Here is a 22,425-nt window from a genome sequence, read left to right on the forward strand (position 1 = left end):
ACGGCGGCCAGCCTGGAGTCCGACCTCACGTCTGCCCCGCCCCTTGCTCTGCCAGCCCAACCATTGGCTTCTCCCTGTTGCTAGGTTATTTCTCCCTGCTGTGTGAACATCAGTCCGCCAGGGGGTAGCAGAGAGCAGCAATCGAGACCCACATGTTTTTAAGTCTTTTTTGATGCCGGTTTTTGTTACGTATAGCATGGAAGTCAGACCTCAAACTTGGCAGTTAGAATGCCCTAGGTGCTAACCCCCAGCAAACTTATTAGAGGTGTGTAATGGGCAGGTTATTTAACTTGTGCCTCGAGTTCTCTTGAAACATGGAAAGCGCCTAGCTGGCGCTTAGCACATAAAAGGCAGAAATTAGTTTTTAAACGACAGTGTTTCGGGATGCCCTCAAGGGGGCGCCACAGTCCGGTACCCAAAGTTCAATTGGCGGGGCAGGTGCTGTGACTTAGGCAGATCCGGTCTCTCCGCAGTTGACAGAATGGAAAGCATTTCTTGCAGAAGATCTCTCCTCTGAAGAGTTTCAGACTCCAGGACAGTTCGGGCCATCAGATGGGAGGGGAGGGGGTCAAGAGTTGGAGGGAAGAGTCCCTCCCCTCCATGTCCAGGCTGCTCTCACACCCTGAGAACTGGCTGGAGTGAGCGGGAGTCCTGGTCCAGTAGATCCGTGGTTCTCCAAGTGTATATATTACACACTGAACTCATGCTTCGAAAAACCATGCTGTACCCCAGGAAGATGTACAGTAATTGTACATATGTCAGAAATTATATATATAGTGTAGACCAGAGACAGGGAAATACCCGGGGTGACTCAGTGCAGCAGCAGAAGGCAACCCGGTGCCCACCCCAGTAAGCAGGAAGGATTTGGGAGAGGCTTCTCCAGGAAGATCAAACTGACAGATTATGTTGAATCTGCACATCTTGAATCTGTACGTAACAAGAGGAATTTTAAGCAGTTTGGGATTTAATTAGATATAGATGAATAGAAAATAGAAGGAAAAGGGCAAAAAGAACAATGAGATGGGACTAGCAGTTGGCGTAATAGCTATATCTCTGGACTCCCATGTAGTCAACCACAGTTCAAGTCCCAGACCCAGTGGCTTAAACTCATGCGGGAAGGTTCCACATCTTCCCCTTGGGCCCAGGCATCCTACTCCAGGGAGGTACTGGCCTGGGGCCTCTGTGCAGGCCCGGTGCTGCTGACCCTCCCGAGGCCAAAGGGGACTCCAGATGTCTGCAAGGGCTACTCAGGATAAGTCTCAGAAGTTAGATACATCCACTCAGCACTGGGGGCTGGGCCAGGGTCCCCTTGGATCCGGATTCTTCCGTGAGGGAAGCAGGGGCATTCCAGAACAGTCTGGCTCTGTGCCCTGCTCTGCACTGACAGCTGGGTAGCTCTGGGCAAGTTACACCCCTCTCTGTGTTCCCATCTCTTGTAAAATTACCTCTTATAAAATGGGGTGGTAAGGGGCTGGCAGGTGGCATGGTGGTTAAGGGCCCTGGACTCCCACATGGCCGACCTCTGTTCTAGTCCCGGACCTGGCGGCTCTCTCTCACTGTGTCCCTCTTTGGTCAAATGAAAATAAAGTCAAATAACATAATTCTTTGTTTTAAATATGGGGTGATAATAACCCTGAGCACATAAGATCATAGCAAAAATTATCATACATAAAGTGCTTAGAAGAACATCTGGCTGTCTACTACACTGTGATGTTGATATTATTAATAATCATATCATAAAGAAGCTGTAGGCCCTTCCTCCAGGGCAGCAAAGGACTGGGATGATCTCACCTTAATATTGTCTTCCTTGGGCCTCAGTTTTCCCATCTGTAAAATGAGCAAGAGGGACCAACCTGCTCAAGTCGCACCTACCATCAGGGACTCTATGGGCCGTCCAGGCTGGAGTGCAAGGCAGGCTGGGTCCAGGGCTCACCTCACAGTGTAGTTTCTGATGGTGGTGACCACTGGGTCACTCCCAACATCTCCACAGGACAGCACCTGACTTTCTTCTGTGATAGGAGGTTGCTATGGTTGGAAGGCCACCCCATCAGCCCTCACCAAGTTCATGTGTTGAGATTTGGTTGTGATGGGATTAAGAGGGTAGAAATGTAATCTGTCTACAGAAACTTTTGGCAGCCTTTAGCCTTACAGATAATAAGTACTTGCAGTTTGCCTAGTTCAAATAAAAATATGCTATAGGTGTGAAGTATATACCAGATTTCAGAGACTTACTGTGGGAAAAATCTAAATTATCTTATTAATAATACTTCTATTGGGACCAGCAGGTGGTGTAATGGTTACGTCACTGGATTCTCACGGTCAACTACAGTTTGAGTCCTAGATCCAGCAGCTTAAAACTCAAGCCAGGAACATGGGTGTAATGTGCTCAAAATTCCAAGAGGAGAATGGAGGTAAAAGGATTGTGCTATAGCCATCCAACTTGGGTGGGGGGAGGGTATGATTTCTCACTTTCTGTCTGTCTTTCTCTCTCTCTGTCTCTCTGGCAAGAACATGCTCCCAATAGCAAAAATCTCTCAAAAAATAATTTAAAAATAATAATTCTATTGATTTTATCTTGAAATATCAAATAAATATTTTAGATTTAAGAATGCACTGATTTTATGTATTTTACTTTCATTTTTTATTGTAGTTACAGAAAAATTTAAAATTATGTATGCGGCTGCATTTTATTTTTACTGGACAGCTCTGTCTTAGCATGTGCCAAAATTCAGAGGAGAAGAGATCCTTGAACCATTACCCTTACCAGTTAGAAAAAGCAAAAGCAGTAATTTGGCTATATTATTCTCTTCTAATACATGTAATGGTATTCCATTGTAACTTCTATGTTGAGAGAGACCTAATCCAACACTTCCTTGTCCTTTTTCCTCCAGTAGGAAATCAGCAGAGGCCACCAGGATGATGTCTGATCATCCCCCACTCCCGTCACAGCTGACCCATGCTCTACTTTTGTGTCCATTCCCCTCAGTAATGGACACTTGAATAACATGCCAATGAACTAATCACATGGTTAGCCAACAAGGAACTAGAGCCTTCAAAGTTTCCCTCTAAGACCTCTCTTCAGTAGAGCATAGATTCAAAGGAGCCAATGTTTACTTACAACTTTCAGAAACACCTGGGTGATGGTTAATGTTAGCTGTCAGCGTGACTGGATTAAGGGATACCTAGGTACCTGGTAAGACATCATTTCTGGGTTGTCTATAAGGATGTCGTGGAGGAGATTGGCATGAGAGTCAGTTCACTTAGTAGGGAACATCCTCTTATCCATGTGTGAGGGCTCCACCCAATCAGGTGGGATTTCAGATGGAGTGAAAAGATGGAAGAAAATCAAATTCTTTTTCTCTCTTCCAGAACTGGAACACCCTTCTGTTCTTGAATATAAGAACTCCAAGTGCCCCATCCTTTGGACTCTAGGAAAAGTACCAGAAAACCCTCAAGTTCTCAAGCCCTCGGCCCTGGACTGAGAGTTACACCATGTACTTCACTGGTTCTGAGGCTTTCAGATGGGCTGCACCATGCTGCAGAGCTTCCTGGTTATCCAGTTTACAGATGGACTATTGTGGGACTTCTGAGTTCCATAATCTCATGAGCAATTCCCCTAGTAAATCACCTCATATGTACATACCACACATACACACACACACACATTTGAAGTGTATAATTTCAGGTTTACAAAATATTTAAAGAATCAAAAAATCATAATTCTATGTACTTCACCCATGTTCCCCAATTATTAACATTTTTTCACATTTTTTTAGCCACATATCTGTCTCTCTATCATGAATCCAACTTATTTTTGAATGCTTCTATGTTTGAATGTGTCTCCCGAAATTCATGTATGGAAATCTGGTGAGCCACTGTAAAGATGTTGAGGAAGACTTAATCCAATTTGGTGTTGAAAAGTGAGGCCTTTGGGAAGTGATTAGGTATCATGGTGGGATCCCATAATTAGACATTTGTGGGCTTTAAGGGGACACAGACACAGGTAGACTCTCATTCCATCTTGCCATGTGATGCCCTGTACAGCCTCAGACTGCCCCCAGCAAGAAAGCCTTCACGAGATGCAATCTGTGGACCTTGGCCCTCCAAACAGTGAGACAAATACTATTCTTTTTAAATTTCCTAGATTCCAGTGTCTCTTGTTATTCACAACACAAAGAACTAAAAGAGATGCATTTAAAAGTAGGTTACTGTCATCAATACACTTCACCCAAAATTATTCAAAATGCACTATTGACTAAAGTATGTATTTGTTTATGTTAAAGTAAAATTTACATAGTGAAATGCTCAGATCTTTTTTTTTTGGAGAGATTTTCACTGTAGGGCGCGTGCGCTCGCCAGACAGACAGAGAGAGACATAGAGACAGAAAGCGAGAAATCACCCCCCAGGGGGGATGGTCACGCCGCAATCCCTTCTCCTCCATTCTCCTCTCGGGATCTTGGGCACGCACGCACACGCGCCCGGCGTGAGTTTTAAGCCACCGGGTCCGGGACACGAACCGCGGTCGACTACGTAGGAGTCCAGCGACATAGCCATTACGCTAACTGCTGGTTTCCCGATGCTCAGATCTTTCACATACTACTTAAGGAGTTCTAACAGACATATAAACCTTTATGAAAATATAGAATATTTTTCATCATCTAGATAATTCCCTAAAGTCTCTACCTATTCATCTCTACGCTATCTGGGAAAACTGAGAGCTGAGGCCCTGTTCCTTGAGCCTACAGAGGGTGCTCACAGCACAGATGGGAGTGAGGCCAGGCCTTCCTGGCCTGCCTACCAGGGAAGGTTTAGGCCTCAGCCAGCTGCTGCAACAACAAGAGAGTCCCATAGAGGGCCGACAAGGGCACCTTGGCTTCTAGATCCCAGGTAGACTTGGGGTTATTCATCTCCATCTTCAGGCCACACTCCTCCAACAGGCCATAGGTGATGACCAGCCCCTCACCCTGCAGTGGACTGAGGAGCTCGGGTTTGAGGGTGAAAGGAAGGAACCAGGGATATTTGAAGTTGGGTTCCAGGATGCTTCTTACCTAAAAGAAGATTACAAGACAGTTCAGAACAGTCATTGCAATCAGGAAGAGAAATATTCTATCTCAAGGGTCAGAGGTTCTAATGATAATGGAAGGGGTGAGTGATTTGGACTAAGGGGAACAGGAATCATATCCTAATCACATCATATGATCAGTATGATCAAGCAATTGGAAATTATGGAGCATTGGTTCTTTTGCTTTGAATGGTAACAATAAAATTTACCCTTCAGAACAGTGGTAAATTGTTGGGCTTCTGTATGTATATGTCTATATAAACATATGTACTTATAGATACATAAATGTGGAGAAAGAGAGAGCAATTTGCAAATAGATACTATGAATTAAAGTAGGAATATTATTCTCTGAGATTTGGGGTCTGATGGGACTCACTTCCAGGGAAACTGAGACCCCTGAGGTAAATTTATAGCCAATAGGCCTGCTCTATAGAGGAAGGTTGTAGCTGGACATTTCCAATGGCCACACTGGGATCAGACCTTCCCTCTCAGGGCAAGTCTGTGTCATTTTCCACTCAGAATCATTTTTATACCCAGTTCCCTCAGCCTCTTCCCTGGACTTCTGGTCCCTGGGGATTTCTCACCAACTCCTGCTGGTGGAGCAGGATCCTCTTCTTCATGGACTGGGCCAGCAGGTCAAGCTGAGTGTCACTCAGTACTGGGGGGAGGGAAGACAACAGGAAATAAAGTGATGAAGAACCCAGGCTTTCTTCTCCCATTAATCAGGAGAGCCTCTGAGAGGAGAGCTCTGAGGCAGAACAAACCCTAGTACACCTGAAGCCCGAGCTCCCTTCCCTGGAAAGTCCCCCTTCTGCTCTTAGAATGTTCCCAGGATGATAAATAACATGGTCTAGGAGATGAGACCTGAGGTTAGCAACTTTCTAGGCCTCAGGTTGGTCTGGAAGACTTATATGGTTGTGTGGAGACTTATCACAGATAGCCCTCCTGACCCTGGTGAGCGTGTGATGTGAGGATGATTGCAACATTTGAAGGACTTTGGAGAGGTGACATCAAATGCAGTCTTTGCAGAGGATCTGGGCAACAACCTTGTGACTCTCACACTCTTCACCAAATCACTCTTACCCAGTATGGCTTGAAGGAGATAAAGAATGGTATCTTTGTACACCCATTCCCATCTTGAGTCTTTTCGTATTTCATTTAGGATTCTGCCAGCAGGGCCATCCAAACTCTCTGAGCTTTCCAGTTCCAGCTGTAGGTGACAAGAATGATTAGTGATAACAGCATCATAATGTAACGTGCCTGTGTCTTCTGTGTTTATAGGTGGCCAACCATTGGGGTTGAGGTAAGTGCTCTCTGCCTCCCCCAGGGAATTGCAAACACCCTCTAGAATGTGGGGATTGAACTCCCTGGCCCTGGTCACTGTGCCTGGGGCCAGAATTCCCAGTGTCTGACATCCTCCTCATTCCTTTGAAATCTTGCTTATTCTGCCTCCCCCATAAATCTTGGAAGCCATTTTTACTAGACATTCCCCTTTACGGGGCTGGCAGGTGGCACGGAAGTTAAGGCACTGGACTCCCATATGGTTTAATGTGGTTCAAGTCCTGGACCTAGTGACTTACTTTCTGTCTCTCTCTGCTCAAATTGAATGATGATGATGATGATGGTAAATGAAATTAAATAAATGATTCTTAAAAAAAAAAAAAGACTTTCTTCTTTACATCTTTGATCACCACTGTGCAGCCCACTTACCATGGCCATCAGGCGGTACAGAGCCTCTCTGTTCTCAAGCATATCCAAGATATTATAGAATAGGACATCTTGAACAACTTTTGAAAACTGGGCCAGGACGTCCATGTTTTGGGAAACCTCCCTTTGCAGTTGTTTGAAATCTGACCTCAGGTATCAACACCGATCAGAAAATGAGAACAACGTCTGATTAGAACATCCTGGAGATGATAAGTCCCTCACCAGCCCAGCACCTCATATCTTTAAGCTGCTGACCAAGGACATCCCTGGTAATGGCATAGTTAAACCCTGGGGACAAGTTGCAGAGATGGCAGTCCTGAAAAGAGTTGTTGCATGTGGGAGAAAATGACTAAGTAGTTATTTCTGGGACATGTGAGGAATACTGTGAAATCTGGTGTTGCATTCCAGAGATGAAAATTCAGATGCCCTAGGATTAATTTCCATATGTCTTGAATGATTGAATGAGGATATTATGAGGAATAAATGAGTTTATGGATATCAGGCACTTGGGACGTATGGGCTCTCCTTACTATCATCCACTTGTGCCTGCAGGTGCCTAGGGTGATCTGCCGAGAGTGCAAGATCACTAGATAGGCAGTTCCTGAGAGGCCAGCATTTCTGTTTGGTTCAGTGCTGCATTGTCGGTGTGCAGGATAACTCCTGCTGCCCAGGAGATCCTCAGTGTTTTATGCATGCTTGAATGAATCAAGTAGGTGGCGCTGAACAAAGTGTAAATTTGTAAGTACGTATTAGTTTTCTGACTTGCTTAAAGCCACTGATATGGGAGCTCAACATAGCAGTTTCCCATCCAGAAGCCCAGGATTCTTCTTAACAAACACTCACCTTGCCAAAAGGGCTCTTCTATTCTTCCTAGAAAGAGAATCACAAATGACCATCTCCCCAGATTTGTGTCTGAGATACTTTAGAGGGTTCTGACTTCCTGCTACATCCTCCTTCTTGCTTAAGCTCTTCCTGCCCCCCATGTCAGTTCATCCCTCAGCCTCTTTGACCTCCTAGACCCTTCCCAATCCACAACATCCAGCAGTCACTTCTAAGACTGTGGTGGAAAAAAACAGGGGCAATTTGTCCTGTTTGCTCAATGTGTACAAGATGGAATCCCATTCCCTCCTCCACCAAACTCATACTCACCTATCGGGCAGATGTAACTGCTCAGGTAGATGGAATCACTCCAGCCGCTGTAATCTTTCATATAACCCAGAAAAAGAAATTGAAATCCCCACTAAATAATTCATCTAAAAGACACAGTTTCTCCCTTGACCCCCTCCTCTCCATCTACCCTGACCCTTTGCCCAGGGCCCCAGATCCCAAGGCCTTGGTACTGGCAGCAAAGGCAATCAAGTAGGTTTTCGTTTTGGCAGAGTGGTCTGAGGAGAGATCCAATTCTTCTTTCCTGGCTTCATAATCACCCACTCACGTATTTCCGTCCCCATCCGAGTTAGACCTGTAAAGAGTGAGAAGTGTGGACTTACTAAGAGTTAGCCTCCTTCCCATCTTCCTCTCTTGGTCTCACCTTCCTAACTACTCCCTTCTTCCCCTGACTTCTCACCTGGTACCACCAGTGCAGCTGAGACATATCATCAGCCCCATGAAACCCCAGTAGACTCTCCTTCCCCCACAAACCCACAGCAGCTCCGGTTTTCAAAGGAGAGAGCTCATGTTCCCTGTGGCCTCATGGACCGTAGATGGTCAAAGGCTGGGGAGAATGGCAGGCCATGGAGGAACCTGGGAGGGGAAGGTTTTCCTAGGAGTCCACTGAGGGTGATCCCCCAGTGGGGCTCTTACAAGCATTTAAATAGGGTGAGGACTCTGTAGGGCCAAGGCAGAGGCAGAGAAACTGCCCATTTCTGGAACTCACGTTCAAAGGTTTTCTCCTTAGCATCAGCTGGGATGAGCTGAACGACTGAACAGAAACAAAAGCACAGTCAGAGCTGAGGTTATTTCTGCCCAAGTCTTCTCCAAGCCCCACACCTGGAACTTTGGGGCCACCAGTATCATAACCATCTGGGTTGCTGGTTAAAACTATCACTGGCCTAGAGTCTGTCATGAGAGTTGAGTTCTAGTGCTTTCAGAGATAAGAGCAATAAAGATGTTCTGCTGAGCATTTATCCTGGTAGAGCCCCTGTCTCCCTCTCTCTGTCTCTCTGTCTCTTTACATTTTTAAAATTTTTCTTTTTTAATAAGTTTGTCAGGTAAAGTTTTTGGGGGGGGCTCTGAAATCCTCCTTTATCTTGGTAATAATCCCTTCCCCTTCCCCCTCCCATCTAGGCAAAAAGAGAAGGCAGACCAGAAGAACACTGAGTCCATCATGAGAGCTGAGATCTAGTGCTTTCCCACAGAGGCCCGCAAGCACATCACCCAGTTTCTTTTCTTTCTTTCTTTTTATTTTTAATGAACAAATAAGGGGACCAGCATTTGGCATAATGGGTATGTCACTGGACTCCCATTTAGTCAACCATGGTTCAAGTCCCAGACAGGGTGGCTTAAACACCCCGGGTGCATATGCATGTATGTCCAAGATCCAGAGAGGAGAATGGAGGAGAAAGGATTGCAACGTGGCTGTCACCCCTGGGGGGTGATTTCTCGCTTTCTGTCTCTCTGCCTCTCTCTGTCTTTTTGGTGAGCACACACATCCTATAGCAAAAGCCTGTCCAAATAAATAAATAGTAACAAATAAGTAATGTGTTTGTTTGCTCGCTTTATCTATTTTTCTCTTTTTTCTTTCTTGCTTTCTGTTTTCTTATCCTTTTTCTTTTACTTCATCACTTTGCTGCTCAGCCTCTACCTACTGAGTGTCTAGACAAGTCTCAGTGAAAAGTTGCCAAAATCCGAACACTATTTGGGTCCTCATATTCCTCAACTCCCACTGAATCTGTGACACAAAGGGAGAAACACACAACGCCAAGGAGTTTGCAGACCACATCCTCCTGTGTGCCTCTGATTGCTCAGACTAATCTTCTAGAAATTGGGAAGAAATGAACAATCCATCAGATAACTAGAAATCACCACAGAGACACAAGAAATATGTGAAACCAAGAAAATACCTCACTCCCAAGAGAAAAGGATAACTCCTCTTCATCCACAGACAGTACAATGGAACTCATTGAAGTGTCTGATAAAGAATTTAGAGTATTCATAGTAATAAAACTAATAGAGATGGAAGAGAAGAGAGACAATGAATACCAGAAGAAAAAAGCCAATGAGTTCCAGGAGATGAGGAAGTTCTTGCAAGAACTGAAAGAGGATATACACACCACAAAAAAGAAATGGAACTGCTGGAGATGAAGGCTATAATACAGGAAGTCAAAACTTCCTTTGAAAGTATTAAAAGCAGACTAGATCATACAGAAAATCGAATCTCAGATGTAGAAGACAAAATTGCTGGACTGGTAAAATCCACGATGAAGACTGAGAAAATAGCCCCCAAAATGAGAATAATATACGAGAAATACTAGATACCATTAAACGTCCAAACATCCAGATAATCATTATCTCAGAAGGTGAAGAGACTAATAAAGAGCATTGACAATCTGTTCTATGAAATCCTAGAGATCCAGACTCAAGAAATACAAAGGACCCCAAATAGGATCAACCCAACAAGATCTTCTCCAAGACACATTATAGTCAGAATGACCAAAACCACAGACAAATACAAAATACTTGGACTGGCAAGAGAGAAACGTCAAGTTACCTACAAAGGATATCCCATCAGGCTAACAGCAGACCTCTCATGGAAAACAATGCAAGCAAGGAAAGAATGGGTAAATATATTCAAATTGTTGAGTAAAAACCAATTTCAACCAAGAATACTATATCTGGCAAAATTATCCTTCACATGGAAAGAGAAGACAAGAACATTCTCAGATAAACAAAACTTAAAAGAATTTACCAATACCAGACCAGCTCTTCACTCCCAAGAAATTCTCAAGGGGATGCTATCCCAAGAAAACTAAATACAGACACACAGAAATAAGAGTTCTAAAACAGCTAAGAAAATGGCTACCATAATGGTAGGGACACGTCTAGAGTTGAATGTTATCTTCCAGAGTTTAAAGGGGAAAATCGGACCACAATAAAAGATAAAATATGTGAGTTTAAACTGATGAAATAAGATTTTACAACTTTTGACTAAAACATTACTGACCTTCTATGCTTTACTTTCCAGTGTTATGGAGTTTTGTCTTCTCTGAACTTGTGAACAGGTCTATGTACCTGTTATTCAAACAGAATCCTAACCTGTTTGCTGGTGTTGAGTATTAAGCAAAGTTCTCTTAGCATTTTTTAATTTTGATTTATTAAAGCTAAAACTGCCTTTCTTGAAATTAAACAGTGTATTTCAAAAATAGCTATTCAGTAACCATGGTAAACTATATAGCCTCAGCTATGTACTATTTTATAGTATATTCATTCTATCCTTAGAGTTTCATGCCTAATTTCAGCTTTTGTTCACAGATATGTATATATCAGCTGAACTTACTATTGAAAGTATTTAGATTTATTTGAATATTTTGTGAATCAATACAATATGGGAAAGAATAAAGGAATGGAAAGCAGTTGGAGAAACCAGAAACGGTGGGAATAGGATGGGAAATGACAGAGGGTGAGAAATGGGGATATATATATATATATATATATGAAACAAGAAATGGAAAATTATTTGTTGATGATAACATGTATGATTAAGCCACTTTTCAGTGTATTCTGGCTAGAAAATTGCCTTTTGTATGCTGTGGTGATGTTCAGTGAAAGTATGTAAAATAATTCATTTTTAAAAATTTAAAAATAAAAAAAAAACTATCACTGGCCTAATGTCATAACTTCCTGTAGTGAATGTGTACAGTTCATGTTGCCTCAGCATCCATTTTTAAATGGAAACCAGAAGCAGGGCTCAGTTGCTCTTGACATAGTTTCCAAAACTATACCCAATGCAAAAGGCTCAGCAGTGGACCAAAGATAAGAACTGAGAGTTCTCTCCTGCACAGCAGACTGAACTTCCGGCTTTCCCATTACTTTATACTAACCATTCAGGCGTTTGCTGTGAACTCAGTGACCTGCACTCTATTCTCCAATATAAACTGCTAGTGGTCACACCTTCAGCTATCTCCCTGCCTACACTCCTGAACTCACAAGCATGCTGTGTAACACCTTCCACACTTGCGTCCAGGTTTTTAAGTCCTAAAATAAAATTTAAACGTTCACAGTTGTGGCTGTGTCATTAATGCCCTGCCTGCAACCTCCAACCCTGACTATGAGACTCAGGCAGGGTAATACCTCCGTGGTGTACTTCCGTCTGGGCCTCTAGGGCTGCCGGAAACAAGAGTACCAGCAGAGCAGGCAGAGAAACACCAAGAGTTTCATAAAAGCACATGTCAGTCACTCTTTAAAGGATGCCCTAGAACTTGCATACCTTGGAAATAGGTACCCTGGGAAATCATTGTGTCCTCTAATATGCTAGAATTTCCTTCATAAAGAAAAGAGAACAGGCCTCTTCTCTTGTCCTGCAGGATTGTCATTGTCATCCTTTTGTCTCCTGTCTAGCCCTTATCAACTTCCAAGTTGGCGTTCTCCCTGGGTGATGATCCTAGCCTGACATAAAGAGCAAAAGAGCCCATGAGGAAGACAAAAAGGTTTTCTAAATGTAGGAAAGTGTGAACTGAATGAAATTGGAAGAAAAGCTAACCTCACAGTGGTTCTTGCAAGTCACCTCCTAATCACTAGGGAGTGGGTGGGGTGGGGCATCTCTGTTTGCACAACTCAGGCCCTTGACTTAGATGGACAACTAATCCTGACAAAACAGAAAGAGCAAATATTTCATAGTTGGCCATAACCCTCACTGATAAGTTCAGAGAAAAGCAGAATTCCAAGAAGGCTCAGCCACATCTCACTCTGGCTGATGTGAGGAATGGAGGTGAATATCTGGTAATGCAAGAAGCAATGTACCCCCACCCTCTCACCTGGTTCCTTCCCCTGGCCTGAAGTAAGCTCTGTTCCCTGACACCATATAAAGTCCTTCACCCAGAATCCACCTACAGTTATCACCACTCCCGCTCACTTTCCCTGCACAGCCAACTTCCTGAAAAAGCCATCCACGCTCTGTATCCTCACTCGCTCCCCTGGCATTCACACCTCAGCCACTCCACTGAGGGCTGTGCTCCCCTGAGTTCACCTGGCTCAGTCACCAATGAACGTGAACCTGATTTTCTCTGGATTCTACAACATTGTGCTCTATGAGGTCTCCTTTTATTGGTTCATTTCTTTTTACTTTTTGAAGTTCTTTGGATTTTTATAATGATGATGATGGTATTTGTTGAAAATGAGGCTCCTTTTCTTTCTCTCCCTAAACTAAAAGCATTTTGTGATTCACCTTGACCTTCAATAGCAATGTCATCTCCTGGTGCTCTCAGTAGGAGTTTCTGACCTCTATCTACAGTGTGAATTTCATCTTTGCTCCTACTCATTAGAGAGCTGCTTGGGCACAGCTGATCGTTCTCTGTGTGCAAATGACACAGATAGTCTGTCCACGTGGAGTCTAAACCTAGAGTTGTAAGTTGGGGGTCTGTGTATTCTGAGACTAGTGAAGGAGAGAGAGAAGTAGATACAATTCTGTATTGTGTTCTTAGGGTATTATGTCTGCAATTCTGCTTGTGATGGTGCCATTGTGACCTTGTGGGGCTTTAATGTAGGATTAAGGGTAATCTGGCAAGGGCTGCATGGCTTCCTCAGGTGAGCTGCTGAGAGTCACAAGACCTTTCTTTCATGTCTAGAGATAGTTGGGATTAGGGTTAGACTTCGCTCAGTGCTGACTTTAAAATAAGTTGGGTCCTTTTCCATGTGGGAAACTGTCTCTGTGCCCTGCCAGTAGCAACCAGTAGTTTCAACCGGGCCATGGCTAGGACTCGGGGAGCGCAGGCAGGGAAAGATGGCCACTAGCACGATGCATGTGCTCCAAACACTGAGAAAAGTTGTCATCCATTTATCTGGACAGACAAACCAGCAAAGGCTGCCTATCAATGGTCTTTCTCCTCTTCTTTCTCTTCTCAGGAGAAGCAGACACCCCCCTCCCACTCCCTACCTGCTTCAGCCTCTGCTCACTCCCACCTTTCTCCCTGATGATCAGCTTCATCCTGTTATAGGCCATTATCATGCCCTGTGGGAGAGTTGTCTTTTCTTCCGTTGCTTTGAAACCCTCTCCTTGACCTTGACCCTGGGAGAGAAATCAAGTATTGCAATATTAACTGCATATAATTTTAAAATAAATCTAGAAAGTTCATGAAAAAGAAAAAGAAAAAGAAAAAAACAGCCATTTCCTGCTCTCACAATCCCTATTCCAGATCTTGATTTCCAGGTACTGCTCTTTTCCCCCTTGTTTCATTCAGCATTTATCTTCCCATTTCTCAATGTTTATCTATTGCAATGTTTTTATTTTTTCCCCAGATTCAGTATACAGAATACCTTGGCATAGGAGAAAGGGAAAATAATAACCTCAGCCCTTCAGACTCCCCAGAAACAGGGGAGTGCTTGAGAAATGAGGATGGGTTGGCTGTGCTCTTGATGTGCTCATTTCTTACCTCGACATAAGTATTCCAAGGGATGGACAGCTTTCCCCCTAATTTCACACTGCTGTTCTCATGTAGCACAGCAGGGTTGATCAGTTCAATGGTCTCTGTCACCACATATAGGTCATCCCCTCTACTCCGGTAGTACGTCAAGAATGATGGCTCTGGGTCCAACAGTTTACTAGGGGCATAAGTGAGGAGGACAAAGGTCAGAGTGAGAAAGGGGTGCTTTTTCAGTTTACTTTGGGCTACTCTTTTGCTCATGACCTGGAAGGTTACAATGCCTCTGGACCTTGACAGGTGAGTCATCAATGAGTGGGGACACACTGGATCATAAATTTGAGGGGCCCAGAGATACAGGCGAGCCCCACTTTCTAGTGTAGTATGAGAGTAGGCGCCATATTGTTAAGGGCATCTGCATTTTCCTAAATTATATTGATCCACATTTTTAAAATTTTTTGAGTTATTTTATTTCAACTTTATTTGTTTTTTAACTTGGCAAGAGAGGGACAAAGTGAGAGAGAAAGAGCAGGAAAGTGAGAAAGCAAGCCGCCAGGTCCAGAACTCAAACCACAGTAGGCCATGTGAGAATCCAGCACACTTAACTGCCACAACACCTGCCAGCCCCTATATTGATCTTTTTAAGGTACAAGCTATAGATTTCCAACAGTAGGGTCTTTTAGAAAAAAAAAAAAAAAAGCTAGAAGTAGACAGGTCCAGACTGAGAACATCTTTAGAAAGTCCTGTTGTCAAAGTAGGATTTCCACACTGAATCATCTGGAGACAGAACTGGGGTGGGATGTGGAATAGAAAGATCAAGTTTGACAAGCCAGTGAGGATTCTGGATTAGTTTCATGGCTAGCAGAGGTAGGTGAGTCTTCATGGATTGACTATCCCAGTGGATAGATTGATACATACAGGTCTTGGGAAGAAGTGAGAGATGTGAATTACTAAGATGTATTTCATCTCCATGTCAGTTCTGACACTGAACCTTGGTTCCTCCAGTGAAGTTTGTTTCTTAGGTAATAAGCATGTGGAACACTGAGGGATCCTTAATTTTCCCTTCAGGGAAGGAGGTTGCAAAGCACTCAATATTAGATTTTTTCATTGATGCTGAAATGAAATTCAAGCTCCTCATTGTGTCTGGAGGTGCTATATCATCTGACATTTAGTTATCTCTATCCTGATTGGCAAAGCTTCTGGTTGCTCACCTCATCCCACATCCTTAAAACACCATGTTCTTTCTTATCCCCAAAGGCTTTAAATTCCTTCTTATGGCATTGTTCATGTCTCAGCTCAACTTCTGAATTCACACAGAGACTTGAGTAGAAGAGATTTATTTCCAACTAGTCTTTCTACCTCATTTTGTTTATTAGCTTCAGAGCATACCTCAAATCATTTGGAGGTTAAAAAAAAAAAAATTGCAAGCTCTGCATTCCACTTAATTAAAAGTACCTCACTTACTTTCTTCCCCTTACTTAAGAGATGTACCTCAGGCTTACTTATTCCTCTTAGTGATAGAAAATAAAATTACTTGTCCAATTGTAGCCCCTTTAACTTCTAAGAATGTCTCTAGGAGAAAAATAAAACTTTTGTATTTTTCCCCTGCTGCTTCAGAAATCTGGAAGCTCTTTAGCACTATAAATTATCTCAAATGTTAGTTCTAACAGGAGTCTTGCATGAAACCAGAAAAACATAAGGGGCAAAGTAACCACTAATTTCTAAATATTACCTTATTTTAACTCATTATTTAAATAGTTATTTGCCTTGGTAGGAATATTATTTAGGTTCACTTATGTTTCTAAAATGCATGAAGACTTATGAGTATTTTGGTTAAGCCCTTAATCAATCTTTGGGTATCCACCTTCTTTACATGCATGGAGACAAATTAAATCCCAAGACATCAGCAACAGGACAGAATTAGACATATTTGGATTCAATCCTTCATAAAAAGTCCAATTAGCCACTATCCATTGACAAAATGTCCCTGTGAAAATCCCAGGACCCACAGGTGAGGCTAACACACTCCTTAGTCAAAAAAAAAAGGGGGGGGGGGCAAGAAAAGACAGAGAAAGAAAAGAAAGGCACATTAGAAGAGTAAGAGGAATAGCTTCATTTTGACAGCATCACCCTCCCCCCAGGCAAGGGCAGGGTTCTCCTGCACCCACAATTTATCCACTAGAGAAGAAAGAATGTGAGAGAGATATCCAGCTTCAGCTGCATTCTGGGCTCATCCTGGGAAACCCCCTTCAATCTCACCTCACAAAGAATACTAAAGAAATCGGCAAGATCAGACCACTTGAGGTCAGCCAGAAACAGAACAGCCAGGGTTTGCTGTAAGCAGTATGTGGACCTTTGCAATGACACTGTGCTTTACTGGTGGTGATGCCCAATCTGCGAAACCAATCAGCAGTTTGCCTGCAGAGCTGAGCCAGTGGATGTATATGGCTAGGAGGTACAGCAGACAATACTATATTTAGCTAGTGGCTCAGTCTGACTGTGAAGTCCAGCCTGGTTATGGAGCCCAGCCTCATAGGCCAACCTAGAACCCTGTCCAAGTAGGGAGGTTAGCCAGCAACCACACCTAATAACAGAGCATAGCCTCTGGCCCCAACCCTTCCCAGACTCAGAACCCAACCTGACTCTCCCTAAGCAGAAAGGCCAGCCTGCAAACCAACCTAACCTATAGAGTACAGCTTCTTGTCTGACCTGATTAGGAAGATCAAACTGCAAACCTTTCAAAATCCAGAGCCCAGTCCCAGGCTCTGGCTGTGTATAAAGTCAAATTGGTGACTACCTAGTTCTAGAGAATCACCTCTGGCCTGATCAACAACCTAGTCCAGCCTTGGAGCTCAGTCTCCAATCCCACTATTATCATGATGCAAATTGGCCACGGAGCAAAGTCAGTGACCCTCATCCATGTTATAATCCCAGGTAGTGACCCAGCTCAATCATAGGAGCCCAGCATGTAGTCCCATGCAACTGCAAAGCACAGCCTGAAACCTTCTCTGACTGCATAACCTGGTCTGTGGTCCCACCTGAACACTGAGTTCAAAACACCCAGCTAGGGAGCAATACATGGGCCCTCGCAAAACCAGGGGCAATTTCAGAGCCCAATCTGTGGCCCCACTTGATTACAGAGTCCAAACAACAGTACCATACACAAGGGAGAACAGCCTGTAACCACACCTGACCAGAGGTGATTGTGGAGCCCAGCCAGTGGTCCTGTCTGACTACAAAGCCCAGCCAAAATTTCTATCCTACCAGTGAACCCAACCAGTATCCCTGCATGAATATGTAGCTCAGCCAATAGTTCTGACTCACTATGATTCCAGTGTCAAAGAGCTCAGCTAGCAATTTCATTCAACCTTAGAGCATTGACAATGATCCCACCATTGAAAAAACATGACAGCATGCCCTTAAATGCCACCAGTAAGCCAGTTCAGAATTCAGGTTAGGCTGTATAATGGCAATCTATTCCTGCTAAAGTAAGCCTATAAAGGCTGAGAAAAGTGGCCACTGCTTCAAATGCACAGTTATCAACACAAGGATACAAGGATCATGAAATATTGGGAAAACATGATACTGTCAAAGGAAAACAATAGAACTGCAGTAATTGACCCTACAAAATTGAAAATCTATTAAACGATTCACTAAGCATTCAGAATAATCCTCTTAAGGAAATCCAGCGAACTACAGGGAAACATTAATAGATAACTAAAAAATTTGCACAAATAATACACAAAGAAAATGAGAAAAGTTTAATGAAGAAATAGAACTAATATTTTACAAAGACAGAAATCAATAGATGAGGAATATAGTTACTGAACTGAAAATTTTATGCTTCTCTAACAGACTGTGGCTCTTTTATCTTGCTACTTCTTACCTTTCCCTCCCTCCCCATAAGACAAACTAATCACGAGCCATCTCTATCTGAGTTCTGAGTGGCCCCTTTTGCACAGCACTCTTGCATGCCATGTAGTTTTCATTTTTTGCTTAAAAAAAATGTTTTTTTAGGGACCAGCAGTTAGCATAATGGCTATGTCGCTGAACTCCCATGTAGTCAACTGCGATTTGAGTCCTGGACCTGGTGGCTTAAACTCACACCGAGCGCATGTGTGTGCATGCCCAAGATCCCGAGAGGAAAATGGAGGAGAAGGGATTGTAGCGTGGCCATCCCCCTGGGGGGTGATTTCTCACTTTCTATCTCTCTGTCTTCCTGGTGAGTGCAAGTGACCTATAGCAAAAAAAAAAAAATCTCCAAAAAAATTAATAAATTATAAATGTATTTTTATAGTTTTTGTCTTGTTTTTTTCTCTTTTTTGTTTTTTTTTCTTTTCCTTTTTCTTCTTTCTTTCTCTTTCTCTCTCTCTTTCTCTCTCTCTCTCTTTGTCTCTCTCTGGTCAAATTTAAATAAATAAATATTTTTAAAAATATAATTGAAGACAAAAATAAATAGAAAAATATTTTATGTTCATGGATTGGAAGAACTAATATTAAAAGTCATTATACTCAAAGTAATATATCTGTTCAATGTAATCTCTCTCAAAATTCCAATAGCAGGGACCAGCAGATAGCATAATGGCTATGTTTCTGGACTCCCATGTATTTGACCGTGGTTCAAGTCCCAGACCCATTGGCTTAAACTCATGCTGGGTGCCTGTGCATGCATGCCCAAGATGCCAAGAGGAGAATGGAGGAGAAGGGATTGCGGTGTGGCCATCCCCCCTGGGAGGGGGTGATTTCTCTCTTTCTGTCTCTCTGTTTTTCTGGTGAGTACACGTGCCGTATAGCAAAAACATCTCAAAGAAAAAAAAATTCCAATGGCATTTTTTACAGAGATAGGAAAGAAATCTCAAAATACTACAAAACCACAAAAGCTCCTAAAGAGTTAAAGCAATATGAAGGAAAAAGAATAAATCTGGAAGCATCACATTTCCTGATTTTTTTTTTAACACTTCCTGATTTTAAAGTATGTTACAGGGACCAGCAGAGAGCATAGCAGTTATATTGCTGAAATCCCACATGGCCAATCATGGTTTGAAACCCAGACCCAGTGGCTTCAGAATCACATGTACGTGTCATGCATGCTCAAGCTCCCAGGAGAGAAATGGAGGAGAAAGAATTGTGGTGTGGCCATACGTGCGGAAGGTGATTTGTCCCTTTCCATCTCACTCTCTGTCTCTCTCTCCTGTGAACATATGCACCCTAAGGCAAAAACATCTTTGTTAAAAATCAGTAAGAAAAATAAAGTATATTACAAAGCTAGAGTAATCAGAACTTTATGATACTAGCATAAAAACAGACACACAGATCAATAGAACAGAATAGAAGGCCTAGAAATAAACCCTACATGTATGGCCAACTAATATTTGACAAGTGTGCCAAGAATATACAGTGAGGGAAAAGAACAGGTTTTCCAAATAATGGTTTTGGGAAAACTGAATATTCATATGCAAAAGAGTAAAAATGGACATTTATCTTTCACCATACACAAAAATCAACTCAAGATGGATTAAAGTCATACCTTTAAGACCTGAAACCTTAACATTTATAGTAGAAAACACAGGTAAAAGATCCTCTCTATTAATCTTGGCAAAAATCTTTTGAATATGACACAAAAAGTTCAAGTAACAAAAGCAAAAATAAGTAGGTGGGACTACAACAAACTAAAAAGCTTCTGAACAGCAAAGGAAGCAATCAGAAAAATGAAAAGGCAACCTACAGAAAGGAAGATAATATTTGCAAACCACACATCTGAGAAAGGATCGGCCTCCAAAACATATAATAAACTCACATGATTCAATAGCTAAAAATATAGTATTTTTAAAAACTGATTTTAAGGGAACCAGCAGTGAGCGTAATGGCTATGTCGTTGGACTCCCACGTAGTCAACTGCGGTTCGCGTCCCGGACCCGGTGGCTTAAAACACACGCCGAGCACATGTGCGTGCGTGCCCAAGATCCCGAGAGGAGAATGGAGGAAGAGGGACTGCGGCGTGACCATCCCCCCCTGGGGGGTGATTTCTCGCTTTCTGTCTCTATGTCTCTCTTTGTCTGTCTGGCGAGCGCATGCGCCCTATAGTGAAAACCTCTCAAAAAAAAAAAAAAACTGATTTTAAAATGGGCAGAGTCTAAATATACATTTCTCCAAAAGACATACAAACAACAAATAGGTACATGAAAATATACTCAACATCAACCCTCAGGTAAATACAAATCAAAACCAAACTAACACTTCACCTTGCACTTGCTGGGATAGTTATAAAAAAATCAGCAGATAAATATTGGCATGGATATGAATTAAAGAAATCCTTGTATACTGTCATTAGAAATGTAAATTGGTACACCCGTATGGAAAACACTATGTTGTTTCTTAAAAAACAAAATTGGTAGCTTGAGAAATATCTTTACTTCCATGTTCACTTCAGCATTAGTCACAATATCCAAGACAATCTACATGCCCATTGACAGTATTACTAAGCCAATTTTTATTAAGAAAATCCTGGGTCTGCCCTGTAGCTTAGTGATTAGGAGAGCCAGATCCCACATGGATGACCATGGTTTGAATTCTGGCTCTGGCAGCTTATAAAACAGGCCATGTGTGCACACATAAGCCCAAGATACTGACAGCATGCAGAAATGGAAAAGGAATTTCATTGTGACCACATCCTTTAGGGAGAGTGTTTTTTCTCTATCTCTCTGTCTGTCTCTGGCAAGTACATGTACCTTTGGCAATTAAATCAAAAAAGGAAATCTTGTCATTTTTGCAACAATGAATAAACTTTCAGGTATTATGCTAAGTAAAATAAGAGAAAAATGAATACTGTATAATTTCACTTAAATGTGAAATCTAAAAGAGCCAGATTCATAGAAACAGAGTAGAATAGTGGTTTGCCAGGGGTTAGAGGGGTCAAGGAAATGGAGAGATGTTGAATAAAAGGTGCAAAACTTGTTACAAGATAATTAATCTTACACACAGCATGGTGGCTATAGTTAACAATACTGTATTCTATACTTGAAATTTGCTAAGAGGGTATATATTACATAGTTTTTACAATACACATACAAACAAAAAAATAAAATGGCTACTGTTGGGATCAGCAGATGGTACAATGGTTACATTATTGGACTCCCACATGGTTGAACATGGCTCCAGTCCTGGACCTGTTGGTTTCAAACTCATGCCAGGGGAGAAAGGCATGTATGCCTCCTCTCAGGGCCTAGGTCACTCATATTCTGCTTGGAAATAAACTGCATTAATTATTAATTTTTTTAAAAAAAAGAAGAAAAGAGATTGCAGCATGGCCATTCCCCTAGAGAGTGATTTCTTGCTTTCTTTCTCACTCTTTCTCTCTGGCAAGTGCATGTGCCCTATAGCAAAAATCTCCCAAAGAAAAAAAAAAAAAAAAACTCATGCAAGGTGCATGTGCATGCATGCCAAAAATTCTGAGAGAATGGAGGAGATGGTATTATGATGTGACCATATCCCCTGGAGGATGATTTCTTACTTTCTATCTCTCTGTCTCTCTGTTTCTCCAACAAGTACATATGTCCTATAGCAAAAATCACTCTTAGAAAAAAAAAAAAAGGAAAAACATCAAGTTACCTACAAAGGACATCCCATCAGGCTAACAGCAGATCTCTCATCAGAAACAATGTGAGCGAGGGAAGAATGGGAAAACATATTCAAAGTGTTAAGAGAGAAGCAATTTCAGCCAAGAATACTGTACCTGGCAAGATTATCTTTCAGGTGGGAAGAAAAGACAAGAACATTCTCAGATAAACAAAACCTGAAAGAATTTACCAGTACCAGGCCAGATCTCCAAGAAGTTCTCAAGGGTGTGCTGTATCAGGAAAATTAAATACAGACACATGGAAATAAGAGTTCAAAAACTAAGAAAGTGGCCAACTTAATCATAGGAACAAGTCTGGAGTTGAATATTATATCCCAGAATTTAATCAGGAAAATTGAACCAGAACAGAAGATAAAAGTACATGAGACTGATAGGTTCATGCACCTACCATTTGAACTGAATCCTAACCTGTTTCCTGGCTTTAAGCAAAGTTCCTTGGCATTTC

The 22,425-nt window shown here is 42.3% G+C and overlaps 1 protein-coding gene across 1 annotated transcript in view; it reads right to left on the reverse strand.

Moving 5' to 3' along the window:
* Positions 1-4,602: 4,602 nt before the first annotated feature.
* The window catches only part of LOC102476525 (gasdermin-C), a 21,794-nt gene continuing 3,971 nt past the window's right edge, over positions 4,603-22,425 (reverse strand). The window contains exons 3-14 of the mRNA XM_027775008.1: positions 14,357-14,525; positions 13,887-13,992; positions 13,153-13,323; positions 11,880-11,963; positions 8,647-8,691; positions 8,206-8,232; positions 7,920-7,973; positions 7,614-7,640; positions 6,774-6,913; positions 6,147-6,273; positions 5,648-5,721; positions 4,603-5,049 (exon numbers count right to left, since the gene is read on the reverse strand). Of these exons, the coding sequence (XP_027630809.1) occupies positions 4,810-5,049; positions 5,648-5,721; positions 6,147-6,273; positions 6,774-6,913; positions 7,614-7,640; positions 7,920-7,973; positions 8,206-8,232; positions 8,647-8,691; positions 11,880-11,963; positions 13,153-13,323; positions 13,887-13,992; positions 14,357-14,525 (1,264 nt within the window). The 3' untranslated portion in view covers positions 4,603-4,809. The remainder of the gene's footprint in view (positions 5,050-5,647; positions 5,722-6,146; positions 6,274-6,773; positions 6,914-7,613; positions 7,641-7,919; positions 7,974-8,205; positions 8,233-8,646; positions 8,692-11,879; positions 11,964-13,152; positions 13,324-13,886; positions 13,993-14,356; positions 14,526-22,425) is intronic.

The sequence above is a fragment of the Tupaia chinensis genome, unplaced genomic scaffold, assembly GCF_000334495.1.
Source record: "Tupaia chinensis unplaced genomic scaffold, TupChi_1.0 Scaffold000513_1, whole genome shotgun sequence".
NCBI lineage: Eukaryota > Metazoa > Chordata > Mammalia > Scandentia > Tupaiidae > Tupaia > Tupaia belangeri.